The 12500-nt window shown below is 41.3% G+C and overlaps 2 protein-coding genes across 2 annotated transcripts in view; both read right to left on the reverse strand.

Annotated features, from left to right (window-relative positions):
* Nucleotides 1-672: 672 nt before the first annotated feature.
* Nucleotides 673-10545, reverse strand: tmtops2a (teleost multiple tissue opsin 2a; the record flags this gene model as incomplete). The annotated part of the gene is made up of 5 exons (XM_062414900.1): nt 673-885; nt 4310-4543; nt 6584-6909; nt 8357-8640; nt 10466-10545. Coding segments are annotated over 5 exons (1137 nt in total), but the record flags the coding sequence as incomplete, so codon positions are not given.
* Nucleotides 10546-11386: 841 nt separating this feature from the next.
* The window catches only part of LOC133976531 (stonustoxin subunit beta-like), a 21633-nt gene continuing 20519 nt past the window's right edge, over nt 11387-12500 (reverse strand). Inside the window, exon 3 of the mRNA XM_062414751.1 lies at nt 11387-12500. This exon is cut by the window's right edge and continues 549 nt beyond it. Within this exon, the coding sequence (XP_062270735.1) occupies nt 12466-12500 (35 nt within the window). The 3' untranslated portion in view covers nt 11387-12465.

A 12500-nucleotide genomic window follows, 5' to 3' on the forward strand; every position in this document is an offset into this window, starting at 1 on the left:
ATATATATATATATATATATATATATATATATATATATATATATATATATATATATAGATAGAAGAGCTGAACAGATGAAAACTGCTTATATTAGAGGATTATGGTAAAAATGTCTAAGTGGTGTAACCATAAAAACTTTGTACCAAATAATTCAACTTGCTTAAAAACAGTAAATAGTCAATAAAACACCATATCAACTAGTTTGGCATGATCTTACATTATAACTTTATATTAAATAAAGCTAATGGAATACAATTGTTATCAATATTACATTTACTCTGGTTACCATGGAGACCAGGAACCATTTACATGTTTTTGTGGTTACACCATTTGACATTTTCAGGAGCATTCAGTCTTACTTTTGGTAAAAAATGGTGCAAATGTCATTTCAAATGATATAAAACCAACAAAAATACTAAATGTACATTTTAACAAACCTGATGCTGCTTTTAAATCTAGTTTAACTGATTTATGAATTCATCATCTTATTATCACTGAGCTATAAACACTGTAATGACCCTACGGATGGTGAAATGACTGTTATCATTATCATTATATTATTATAATCTATATTGTTATGATGTTAACGAGCCTCTGTATCGTCATGGCAACACAGGAGGCGGGGCCGTTGCTGTAGCCCCGCCCCTTCACCTCTTAGTCACATTCTGTCCTCATGAAGAGATTTCGGGCCTCGCCGTCGGCTCCGTCTTGTCCGACAGAGCGCCGCTAGTTGCCTCGGGGTCGACGGCGGGTTTGGTGACGGGGCTGCTGGGAACGGGCCGGCGGTGCAGCTGCAGTACCGTGGTTCTGGAGGGAACCGAGGAGGCGCCGTTCTCCGTCAGCTGGTGTTTACAACCGAACAGGATCAGGAAGCAGCGGTAGAACTGCAAAAATCAGTGATTTACAATCAATATTTACACTGATGGAACGTGATATAACGTGATGTAACGTGATTTAACGTGATTTAACGTGATTTAACGTAATTTAACGTGATTGAACGTGATTTAACGTGATTTAACGTGATTTGAAGTAAATGTTATCATTTTGTTATATTGTGACTAGGGCTGTCAGCGTTAACGCGTTAATCACGATTAGATTAGATCAATAACGCCTTTATTGTTTTTAATCGCATTTTAATTTCGCTAGCCTTTTTGTCCCTTCTACTCCCCCGTAGACGGCTCCTCTAGCTGTAGCGCCATGCTTGGACGCGGCTTCCTGCAGTAAACATAGAGTGCTTCTGGACTTTTGAACGGCTTGTTCCAGACGGTTCAGTCGACAAGTCAAAAGTAAAATGCTGTTAGAGTTAGCACCTCCACGCTAAACACCCAGGCGAGCCTCAGCTCCACCAAAGTATTATTTATGAGCTGCAGACCTGTGGATGAAAGTCCGTCGAAGAAGTTAACTAAAGCGATGGTGGAATGTGTGTCAGCTGACTGCAGTCAACATCGTAGGAGACTCAGGTGTAAGCGATGTTATCAGGTTAGCATGTTCTGACCCGGCTACACCTTACCGTCCCAGGGAACCATTGTTACAGGAGCTTTATGAAACTGAGAAGAAGCTAAAATGGAGCCGTAACCCTGCTGTGTTTTAACTGAGTTACTGCACACCAGATACACACTGACTGGAAACTGCACTCGTTTGCTTTAGCGGTTCCACGTACAGAAGAACGGAGCACCAACATCTTCCCACGTTGCAGAGCAGTGGGAGGTTGCTGGGAAGGAGTCTGGAACATGAGAGCAGCAGCAAGACTCCTGCCATACCAGCTCAGTTTATAAAGATCCATCACAAAGTCAATCTGTGGTTGGACATTCAGACAGGAGCCTCTCAGCCAAGATGTTTCCACTCAGCATGAAACAAGGATGCAGTCTCAGCTACACTTGAAGCCGCCATGCTGACTAAAGCTGAACTGGAGAAGATAGAAACACTTGAAGCTCTCCTTGAACCGAGCAGTAAAGCTTAAAACATCACAACAAACCTTTAGAATTGATTCTGTTGAAAATGAAAATGTGATTATTTTCTCTTTGCTCACTGCTAATTTATTGCCAAAAGTAAATGATGCTGTAGTTTCAACAGTTGTGGTTATAATGAATTTAAAGGAGGAAGGCCTAAAAATGAGTTTCTGTTATTTCTCTGGAGTTTAACAACGTGCACCACTTCCTCCTTTCCTCTCTTTTATAACTGGCTATGAATTGCACTGTATTCCTCATGGAGGAGAACATATCCTGGTCCGTGGTCCTGCCTGCACTGATCCTTCACGTCTGACCTGTCAAAGCCAAAAGAAAGCACCAATGTCCAGTGGTTGAAAGTGGCAACAGTTTAAGGATCTGAAATGCCTTCCCAGGTCTGAAAGGGAGGAAGTTGATTAAAGAAGAGAATGCCCAGCAGCCTAAAAAGAAGATGAACCTCCTGTTAGCTGCATCAGATCCAGATGAAGAAGGGGACCCAGCATCTCCATAGAGGACTGTTAACATGGTGGTCTGGACACGCAGGGACCTCCTAAGCTCGGCACCTCTAGCACAGAAATATCTGTCTACACCTGCAACGACCGAACCTATGAAAGACTGTTCTCACTCTCTGGTCACATCGTGCTGAAGAAGAGAGTCATTGGGACATCACTGTGTACTGATGATGTCACCAGACCGCTCCGTGTTACTGTCATTGGGACATCACTGTGTACTGATGATGTCACCAGACCGCTCCGTGTTACTGTCATTGGGACATCACTGTGTACTGATGATGTCACCAGACCGCTCTGTGTTACTGTCATTGGGACATCACTGTGTACTGATGATGTCACCAGACCGCTCCGTGTTACTGTCATTGGGACATCACTGTGTACTGATGATGTCACCAGACCGCTCCGTGTTACTGTCATTGGGACATCACTGTGTACTGATGATGTCACCAGACCGCTCCGTGTTACTGTCATTGGGACATCACTGTGTACTGATGATGTCACCAGACCGCTCCGTGTTACTGTCATTGGGACATCACTGTCCACTGATGATGTCACCAGACCGCTCCGTGTTACTGTCATTGGGACATCACTGTCCACTGATGATGTCACCAGACCGCTCCGTGTTACTGTCATTGGGACATCACTGTCCACTGATGATGTCACCAGACCGCTCCGTGTTACTGTCATTGGGACATCACTGTCCACTGATGATGTCACCAGACCGCTCCGTGTTACTGTCATTGGGACATCACTGTGTACTGATGATGTCACCAGACCGCTCCGTGTTACTGTCATTGGGACATCACTGTGTACTGATGATGTCACCAGACCGCTCCGTGTTACTGTCATTGGGACATCACTGTCCACTGATGATGTCACCAGACCGCTCCGTGTTACTGTCATTGGGACATCACTGTCCACTGATGATGTCACCAGACCGCTCCGTGTTACTGTCATTGGGACATCACTGTGTACTGATGATGTCACCAGACCGCTCCGTGTTACTGTCATTGGGACATCACTGTGTACTGATGATGTCACCAGACCGCTCCGTGTTACTGTCATTGGGACATCACTGTGTACTGATGATGTCACCAGACCGCTCCGTGTTACTGTCATTGGGACATCACTGTGTACTGATGATGTCACCAGACCGCTCCGTGTTACTGTCATTGGGACATCACTGTGTACTGATGATGTCACCAGACCGCTCCGTGTTACTGTCATTGGGACATCACTGTGTACTGATGATGTCACCAGACCGCTCCGTGTTACTGTCATTGGGACATCACTGTGTACTGATGATGTCACCAGACCGCTCCGTGTTACTGTCATTGGGACATCACTGTGTATCACTTGATTGTTATTTCTAGTTAGGATTAGTATTGTTTTGCTAACGGTGCTATTTGTATTTATCTTTGAAGTAGCATAAGAGATGAGCTGATATATTGAATCTGTCAAAGCACTACGTGACTTTATTAAGTCATGGTTTCATCACCACACTGTTAACATGTATTATTAAAGTTGGTCTACACGGCACTTTTTTTAAAAGAAAATTCAACAAGTCAGAAAGGAAATTCTTTCTTTGTTCATTTGATTCCAGTGAAGACACTGTGGTAAGAAATGCTTTACATTATGGGCTTAAAACTGCCTTGAAATGTAAAATAACTGAAAGAAACCTGCAATTCAAACTGTGATTAATGGTGATTAACTATGAAGTTCTGCTATGACTCGTTTGCTATGACTCGTTTACTTCACGTTGGATCTTTATGAAGTTTTGATCCTATTTTTTACAGCGTAAATCTGGTGTGATTCAACGGTTGCCACGGTGACGGTCAGGCGGGACTCACCTGTTTGTTCATGAGGATGTAGATGACGGGGTTGATGACAGTGCTGGTCTTGGCGAGGAGCGACGGCACCACGCTGGCCACCGGGCTGACGAGGCCCGGCCGGCCGAACGTTGCCATCATGGCTACGACTCCGTACGGCATCCAGCACAGCAGGTAGCAAACCACCGTGGTGAACACCATGAACAGGATGTGGAACTCTCTGCGCCGCGCCGCCGTGCGCCGGACACGACCCACCTGACAGGAAACAGGAAGCTGTCATACCTGTCTGACCCACAGGAAACAGGTTATTTGTAATTTACTATCATCATTACAGTCTTGTATATGATCCATTTTCCTAATTTTTGTCCATCTGTGCTTCCTGTAGCTTCAGTCTGTGTGTTTTTCCCAGGCGGGGAGTTCCGGTCCTCTGAAATGAGGCCAACCAGGAAGTAACTTAAAACTGCATTCTATCAAAAGGCCACCAGGGGGCGACCGTTTTGGTGTCAAAAGGACTTCCGTCTCTATACAAGTCAATGGAGAATTCACCAACTTCTCACTTGATTTCTAACCTCAGTAAACGTTTTCAAAATGTGTTTATGGTCTCAATCGCTAGTTTAAAGCCTTCTTCAATGCAGTATGATGTTCATTTGGGACATTTTGGCCTCCCTGATTTTATATGTGACCATAAAGCAGGGTATGCATTAGGGGGCGGGGCTACGTCGTTTAATCAGATTTATTATTGAATCCAAAATGTTCAATTAACAGTAAGATGGCCCAGCACAGTACTTTGTTTCCTGTCTCGTGATTGGCCAATAGTTTATAAAGTTCTTCTGATGCTGTCTTGTGATTGGCCAATAGTTTATAAAGTCCTTCTGATGCTGTGTTGTGATTGGCCAATAGTTTATAAAGTCCTTCTGATGCTGTCTTGTGATTGGCCAATAGTTTATAAAGTCCTTCTGATACTGTCTCGTGATTGGCCAATAGTTTATAAAGTCCTTCTGATGCTGTCTTGTGATTGGCCAATAGTTTATAAAGTCCTTCTGATGCTGTGTTGTGATTGGCCAATAGTTTATAAAGTCCTTCTGATGCTGTGTTGTGATTGGCCAATAGTTTATAAAGTCCTTCTGATGCTGTCTTGTGATTGGCGACCTGGTATGAACCCTGTTTGGACCTCATCTATTCTGTCTTCTATTATTGGGTTTATTCTATATGTAGTATTGAGATGGTCTGTATGTTGGTTTTAAAATGATTGCAGTTAAAAGAGGAGAGCTGGTATCAACCTGTAGAGGAACCATCTCTCCCTGGAGAGGTTCATGTTGTCTAGAGCCAACTGATGGTAAACATGATCTAATGTTGTTCTTCTCCTCTGGATGGTGTGTTAGCTCAACGTTTAGTCGCTCTGGAGCCCATCTCATAATTCATAGTGTGTTCAGTGTTCAGAGTGATTTGAATATGCGTCTCTCTAATGGTTTGAATGAATTTGGATCTAGTTATTATCCTCCCCATCACTGTTTCATCCATATGTTGCTTCATGTCTTTATTATTTAGACAGTTTGTCTTCTCCTGTGTTATGGTCTGATAGATCAGCATATTGATGACTAAACAATCTATTCTATTATTCTCTGAATCATGTGTGACTGCTCCACGTCTTCTACAGAGCTGGGTCATTTGCTTTTAAACTTGTTGATTGATGATTATGCTGAAATTAAAGAACTTTCCATTTCTGCTTCAATAACATGAAACAGTGTTTATTCATCAACAGGTTCATTCAGTAGTTTTCCTTCACTAGCACCCCCCCCCCCCCCTTTATATGTCCTATAATATGAGTATCAATGAGGTAGAAATATCTTTATTTACATTTCAGATCATTATTCATTAAATCAGCTCAAACTAACTGTAACAAACTCATTATGAACTAAATAAAACTCATTTCATGTTTTTACCTTTTTAACGTTTCAATGATCAAAAATAATGTTTGATTATAATATCGATAGTAATAATAATGTCAGTAATAATGTCATAATCATTATTGATCCTCTATCAGCTAATATCTGATCACCTGATGTCATGTGACTGTTTTTAAATGTGGTTTAAATGAATAAAATGAATAAAGAATAAAAACATTAAAAATATAAAATATGAAAGTTTTGCATCAGAAGAAAAAGTCTAAAACCTTTGTGAAGAAAAATATGATTTATATTTGTATCCAGATGAGCAGCGTGCGATTGGCCGAGGGGATCAGGTGACTCACCTGCGTGACGGCGTGTGATTGGCCGAGCGGATCAGGTGACTCACCTGCGTGACGGCGTGCAGCAGGCGTCCGTAGCAGTAAACCATGACGATCACCGGCAGACCGAGGCAGAACACGAACAGACAGATGATGTAAGAGTGCGATCGCGGCGTTCGCTCCGTCCACGCCACCGAGCAGCTAGTCCCCGCCCCCTCCGGCCCGTAGCTGCTCCAGCCAATCAGAGGAGGCACCGTCCACAGCAGCGAGTAAAGCCACGCCCCCCCCACCGCCAGCAGGGGGCGCCGGTAGTCCGGAGAACGCTTGTTGTACACCAGCAGAGTGCTGTAACGGTCGTAGGACAGAACGGCCAGAGACACCAGAGACACGATACCTGGGGGTCAAAGGTCAGAGACACCTGGGGGTCAAAGGTCAGAGACACCTGGGGGTCAAAGGTCAGAGACACCTGGGGGTCAAAGGTCAGAGACACCTGGGGACAAAGGTCAGAGACACAAGAGACACGATACCTGGGGGTCAAAGGTCAGAGACACCAAAGACACAATGCCTGGGGGTCAAAGGTCAGAGACACCAAAGACACAATGCCTGGGGGTCAAAGGTCAGAGACACCAAAGACACAATGCCTGGGGGTCAAAGGTCAGATTATATATAATAATGATATATCATATATATATTATATAACAGCAGTCTGTGACAGTGAGTCAGTGAGGAGAGATTATAAATAAATAAATCAATAATAAATTAAAGAGGTATGTTTGTTAAGCTTCTCTTCATGATATCATGATACAAGCAGCTGAATATTTAGGATGATTGATCAATAACAGATCAATAACTCATCAATAACTCATCAATAACAGATCAATAACTCATCAATAACTCATCAATAACAGATCAATAACTCATCAATAACTCATCAATAACAGATCAATAACTCATCAATAACTCATCAATAACTCATCAATAACAGATCAAACACTCATCAATCACTCATCAATAAATCATCAATGACTCATCAATGAATCATCAATAACTCATCAATAACAGATCAATAACTCATCAATAACTCATCAATAACAGATCAATAACTCATCAATAACAGATCAATAACTCATCAATCACTCATCAATAAATCATCAATGACTCAATGAATCATCAATAACTCATCAATAATAGATCAATAACTCATCAATAACTCACCAATAACAGATCAATAACTAATCAATCAATAACGGATCAATAACTAATCAATCAATAACAGATCAATAACAGATCAATCAATAACAGATCAATAACTAATAATCAATAACAGATCAATAACTAATCAATCAATAACAGATCAATAACTAATCAATCAATAACAGACCAATAACGGATCAATAACTAATCAATCAATAACAGATCAATAACAGATCAATCAATAACAGATCAATAACTAATCAATCAATAACAGATCAATAACTAATCAATCAATAACTAATCAATCAATAACAGATCAATAACTAATCAATCAATAACAGATCAATAACTAATCAATCAGTAACAGATCAATAACTAATCAATCAATAACAGATCAATAACTAATCAATCAATAACAGATCAATAACTAATCAATCAATAACGGATCAATAACTAATCAATCAATAACTATCCAATAACGGATCAATAACTAATCAATCAATAACAGATCAATAACTAATCAATCAATAACAGATCAATAACTAATCAATCAATAACTGATCAATAACAGATCAATAACTAATCAATCAATAACAGATCAATAACTAATCAATCAATAACAGACCAATAACGGATCGATAACTCACCGAAGCAGGAGTTGATGAAGCCGTACCACGCGCAGCCCGTGCGTCCATAGAGCCAGCGCGTGCTGAGGCTGGAGCAGAAGCTGAGCGTGGTGCCGCACGCGCACACCAGCAGATCACTGACACTGATGTTTAACAGCAGCATGTTGACGGGAGTGCGCAGAGAGCGGAACCTGCAGAACAGAACCAGAACCAGCAGGTTATTGATCAGACCGAACACCAGGATGGAACCCAGACACACCGAGACCACACGGTGTCCGGTGAGGGACAGCTGCTGGGGGGGGGGCCAGTCCCGGTCCCGGTGCGGGGAGGACAGGTTGGACATGTCGGGACGCCTCACGCGCGGAAGAGTGGAGCTGTTACGCAGCGCGCGGACAATAACCCTCCGCGCGCTGCGTAACTAGTCCGACCACGTGCTCCATCCTCCCGGAGCCGCGGCACGGCGCGAGACGACACCTCAGGAAGAGTCAGAGGTGAGGCGCCTCCCCGCGTGCAGCTGGACGCTCCGTTAAATACCGTGAGACAGGTGACGCGCAGCACGTGACCCTGGACCCTAACACTCAATAATCAATCAATAATTAATCAATCAATACATATCAATACACCTGTCCATCGTCAGCTGTTACAGGTGACGTAACAGCTGAGCTCACCTGTCTCTTCTTTACTCTGATAGTTCACAGGAAGTGACGACAGACTCACCTGTGACTCATTACCTGAGTCTTAAAGCCCCGCCTACAAGTACTTTACTGTAGTACAGTTAGAGGTACTAGTACTTTACTGTAGTACAGTTAGAGGTACTAGTACTTTACTGTAGTACAGTTAGAGGTACTAGTACTTTACTGTAGTACAGTTTGAGGTACAAATACTTTACTGTAGTACAGTTTGAGGTACAAATACTTTACTGTAGTACAGTTTGAGGTACAAATACTTTACTGTAGTACAGTTAGAGGTACTTGTACTTTACTGTAGTACAGTTTGAGGTACTAGTACTTTACTGTAGTACAGTTAGAGGTACTAGTACTTTACTGTAGTACAGTTTGAGGTACAAATACTTTACTGTAGTACAGTTTGAGGTACAAATACTTTACTGTAGTACAGTTTGAGGTACTTCACTTTACTGTAGTACAGTTAGAGGTACTAGTACTTTACTGCAGTACAGTTAGAGGTACTAGTACTATACTGTAGTACAGTTTGAGGTACAAATACTTTACTGTAGTACAGTTAGAGGTACTAGTACTTTACTGTAGTACAGTTAGAGGTACTAGTACTTTACTGTAGTACAGTTTGAGGTACAAATACTTTACTGTAGTACAGTTTGAGGTACAAGTAATTTACTATAGTACAGTTAGAGGTACTTGTACTTTACTGTAGTACAGTTTGAGGTACAAATACTTTACTGTAGTACAGTTTGAGGTACAAATACTTTACTGTAGTACAGTTTGAGGTACTTCACTTTACTGTAGTACAGTTAGAGGTACTAGTACTTTACTGCAGTACAGTTAGAGGTACTAGTACTATACTGTAGTACAGTTTGAGGTACAAATACTTTACTGTAGTACAGTTTGAGGTACTTGTACTTTACTGTAGTACAGTTAGAGGTACTAGTACTTTACTGTAGTACAGTTTGAGGTACAAATACTTTACTGTAGTACAGTTTGAGGTACAAGTAATTTACTATAGTACTGTTTGAGGTACTTGTACTTTACTGTAGTATAGTTTGAGGTACTTGTACTTTACTGTAGTATAGTTTGAGGTACTTGTACTTTACTGTAGTACAGTTAGAGGTACTAGTACTTTACTGCAGTAAATAAAAGATGCAGTGAAGGTCAGACCCTCAGGCTTCTTCATCATCATCATCATCATCATCATCATCATCAGCTGGCGTCTGCTCTCCCGCTGAGGCGCCAACAGGAAGTGTGAAGTCTTTCTTTATTTTAAAGGTGTGAACTTCCTGCAGGCTATTCTGACTTCCACCTGACCTTCACCTCCTCTGCTGAGGAAGAGGAGGAGGAGGAGGAGGAGGAGGAAAAAGAGAAGGAGGAGGAGGGAGGAGGAAGAGGAAGAGGAGTAGGAGGAGGAGGAAAAAGAAGAGGAGGAGGAGGAAGAAGAGGAGGAGGAGGAGGAGGAAGAAGAGAGGAAGACGAAGAGGAGGAGGAGGTGGAAGAGGAGGAAGAAGAGAAGGAAGAGAAGGAAGAGGAGGAAGAGGAATTCTCCATTGACTTGTATAGAGACGGAAGTCCTTTTGACACCAACACGGTCGCCCCCTGGTGGCCTTTTGATAGAATGCAGTTTTAAGTTACTTCCTGGTTGGACCGGAGCTCCCCGCCTGATTATAATTCATAATAATTAAAAGAACAAGAAGAGTTTCTCTTCCTTGTACTTCATGTTCTGTATTCATGATTGTATATAATTATTATTTCTATGTATTGATCTGTATATAAGCCAGAACCAGCACTGATCCCATTGGTCCATGAATCCTTCCAATAATCACACTAGTCAACTATCAGTATAGTAGTTAGTTGCTCTGCTGAAAGCTTCTTTCTACATTCTGTCCTTTCTTTCTTTATTAAAACATGTGAGTGTTTCTTAATGAAGGATGATCAGCTGTTTCCCAGCAGGAAGTCTTCATGTGTCTCTGCTGTGAAATGTTCCCCTGCAGCTACTCCACATCTCCACCTGTCTCATCATGTTGTCCTCTCTCACACTTCCTGCTGATGCTTCACATTAAAAGCTTTTTCTCATTTCTTTCCCTCATAAACGCGTCACATGATCCAGAGTTTAAAGGTCATGTGACATTTGTGTTTGTGCTCAGCAGCTTGGATTCACACTTTAGTTTTCAATCAGTTCATTTGATTATTTCAAATGAGTTTGTTTAGTTTGCAGCAGAATAAAATGATTGAATGCAGGAAACCATTGAACCCTGCACTAAACTGAGAATAAACTATACAACTATTAATAATGTTCACATTATTATTAGAGGGACATTTTTCTCAATGTGACAATAAAGAGATCAAATGAAAGCTTCTATTATTATTGATCAGCCTTTTTTTATTGGACATAACAGGTGATACAGCAGTTACATGTATTTCTGCCTGAGTAACACAAACATACAAATGATCAACTTTACTTGGTAAAAACACAAAAACAGCAAATAAGAAACATGAAAAGATTAGAAACAGATGAATTATCCTGTAAATGAGCTTTTTATTGTGGATATTTAGTAAGGCGCTAAACTGTCAGCTGTTTGTCCTCTAATATTCTGTTCACATACAGCCAGAGCTGCAACTATTAGTCCATTCATTGATTATCCATCAACACTAAATCAGCACTTCATCATCATTTTAGTCATTTTGAAGCTTTTCTTTGTCTGACATGATAATAAACTGAATATTTGATGTTCTGGACTTTAGTTCAGACACAATGAGACATTTAAAGACGCTGCCTTTGACTCTGTCCAATTACAACCAGCATTTCACACTATTTACACTATTTCCTGACATTTTAGAGACAAAGCTATGAATGGATGAATGGATGAATGATCATGTTGATTGACAGCTGTACATGCACATCCAGTAGAGACACACATAAAAACATGTTGGTTTCTGAATCCACTATATGATTAAAAAAACAAGTCATTGAACAAGAAGCCAAAAAACCAAATAAGAGGAGAAAGACCAAAGTTCCTCTCTAGGCCAGCAGATACTTACTGTCATTATGTGTGTTATAGTTAGTGGCTAAACTCTTCCAACATGTTTAAAAAGCTCGGTCACAACTTGACGTTTCAGTAAACTTTGAGCCGCTGGTGGTTTTCTCTCTGAGAGCTTCTGAGTTTCACTTTGGGTGTTGGACTTGAACATTGACTGAGACTCATAAGGATCAAAGCCACGACCTCCGAACCTCCAAACAGTCCTCTAACAGACTGAGATATCTGCTCTGAGAAAATCAGCTTCTGTTTTACAGCTTTTTAAATGTGGATATATGTGACTGACTAACTAACTGTCAGTCATGTGGAAACCATGTTGGCTTTAGAAACTCTATTTACAACCAGTGAGAGATCAGGTTGGTGCTAAATAACATGAGAACGTTTCTCTGACAGGAGGAGACTCTCCTTCCTACAGACCACACAGAGACACTGAGGAACCATAAG

Source organism: Scomber scombrus, chromosome 24, assembly GCF_963691925.1.
Source record: "Scomber scombrus chromosome 24, fScoSco1.1, whole genome shotgun sequence".
NCBI lineage: Eukaryota > Metazoa > Chordata > Actinopteri > Scombriformes > Scombridae > Scomber > Scomber scombrus.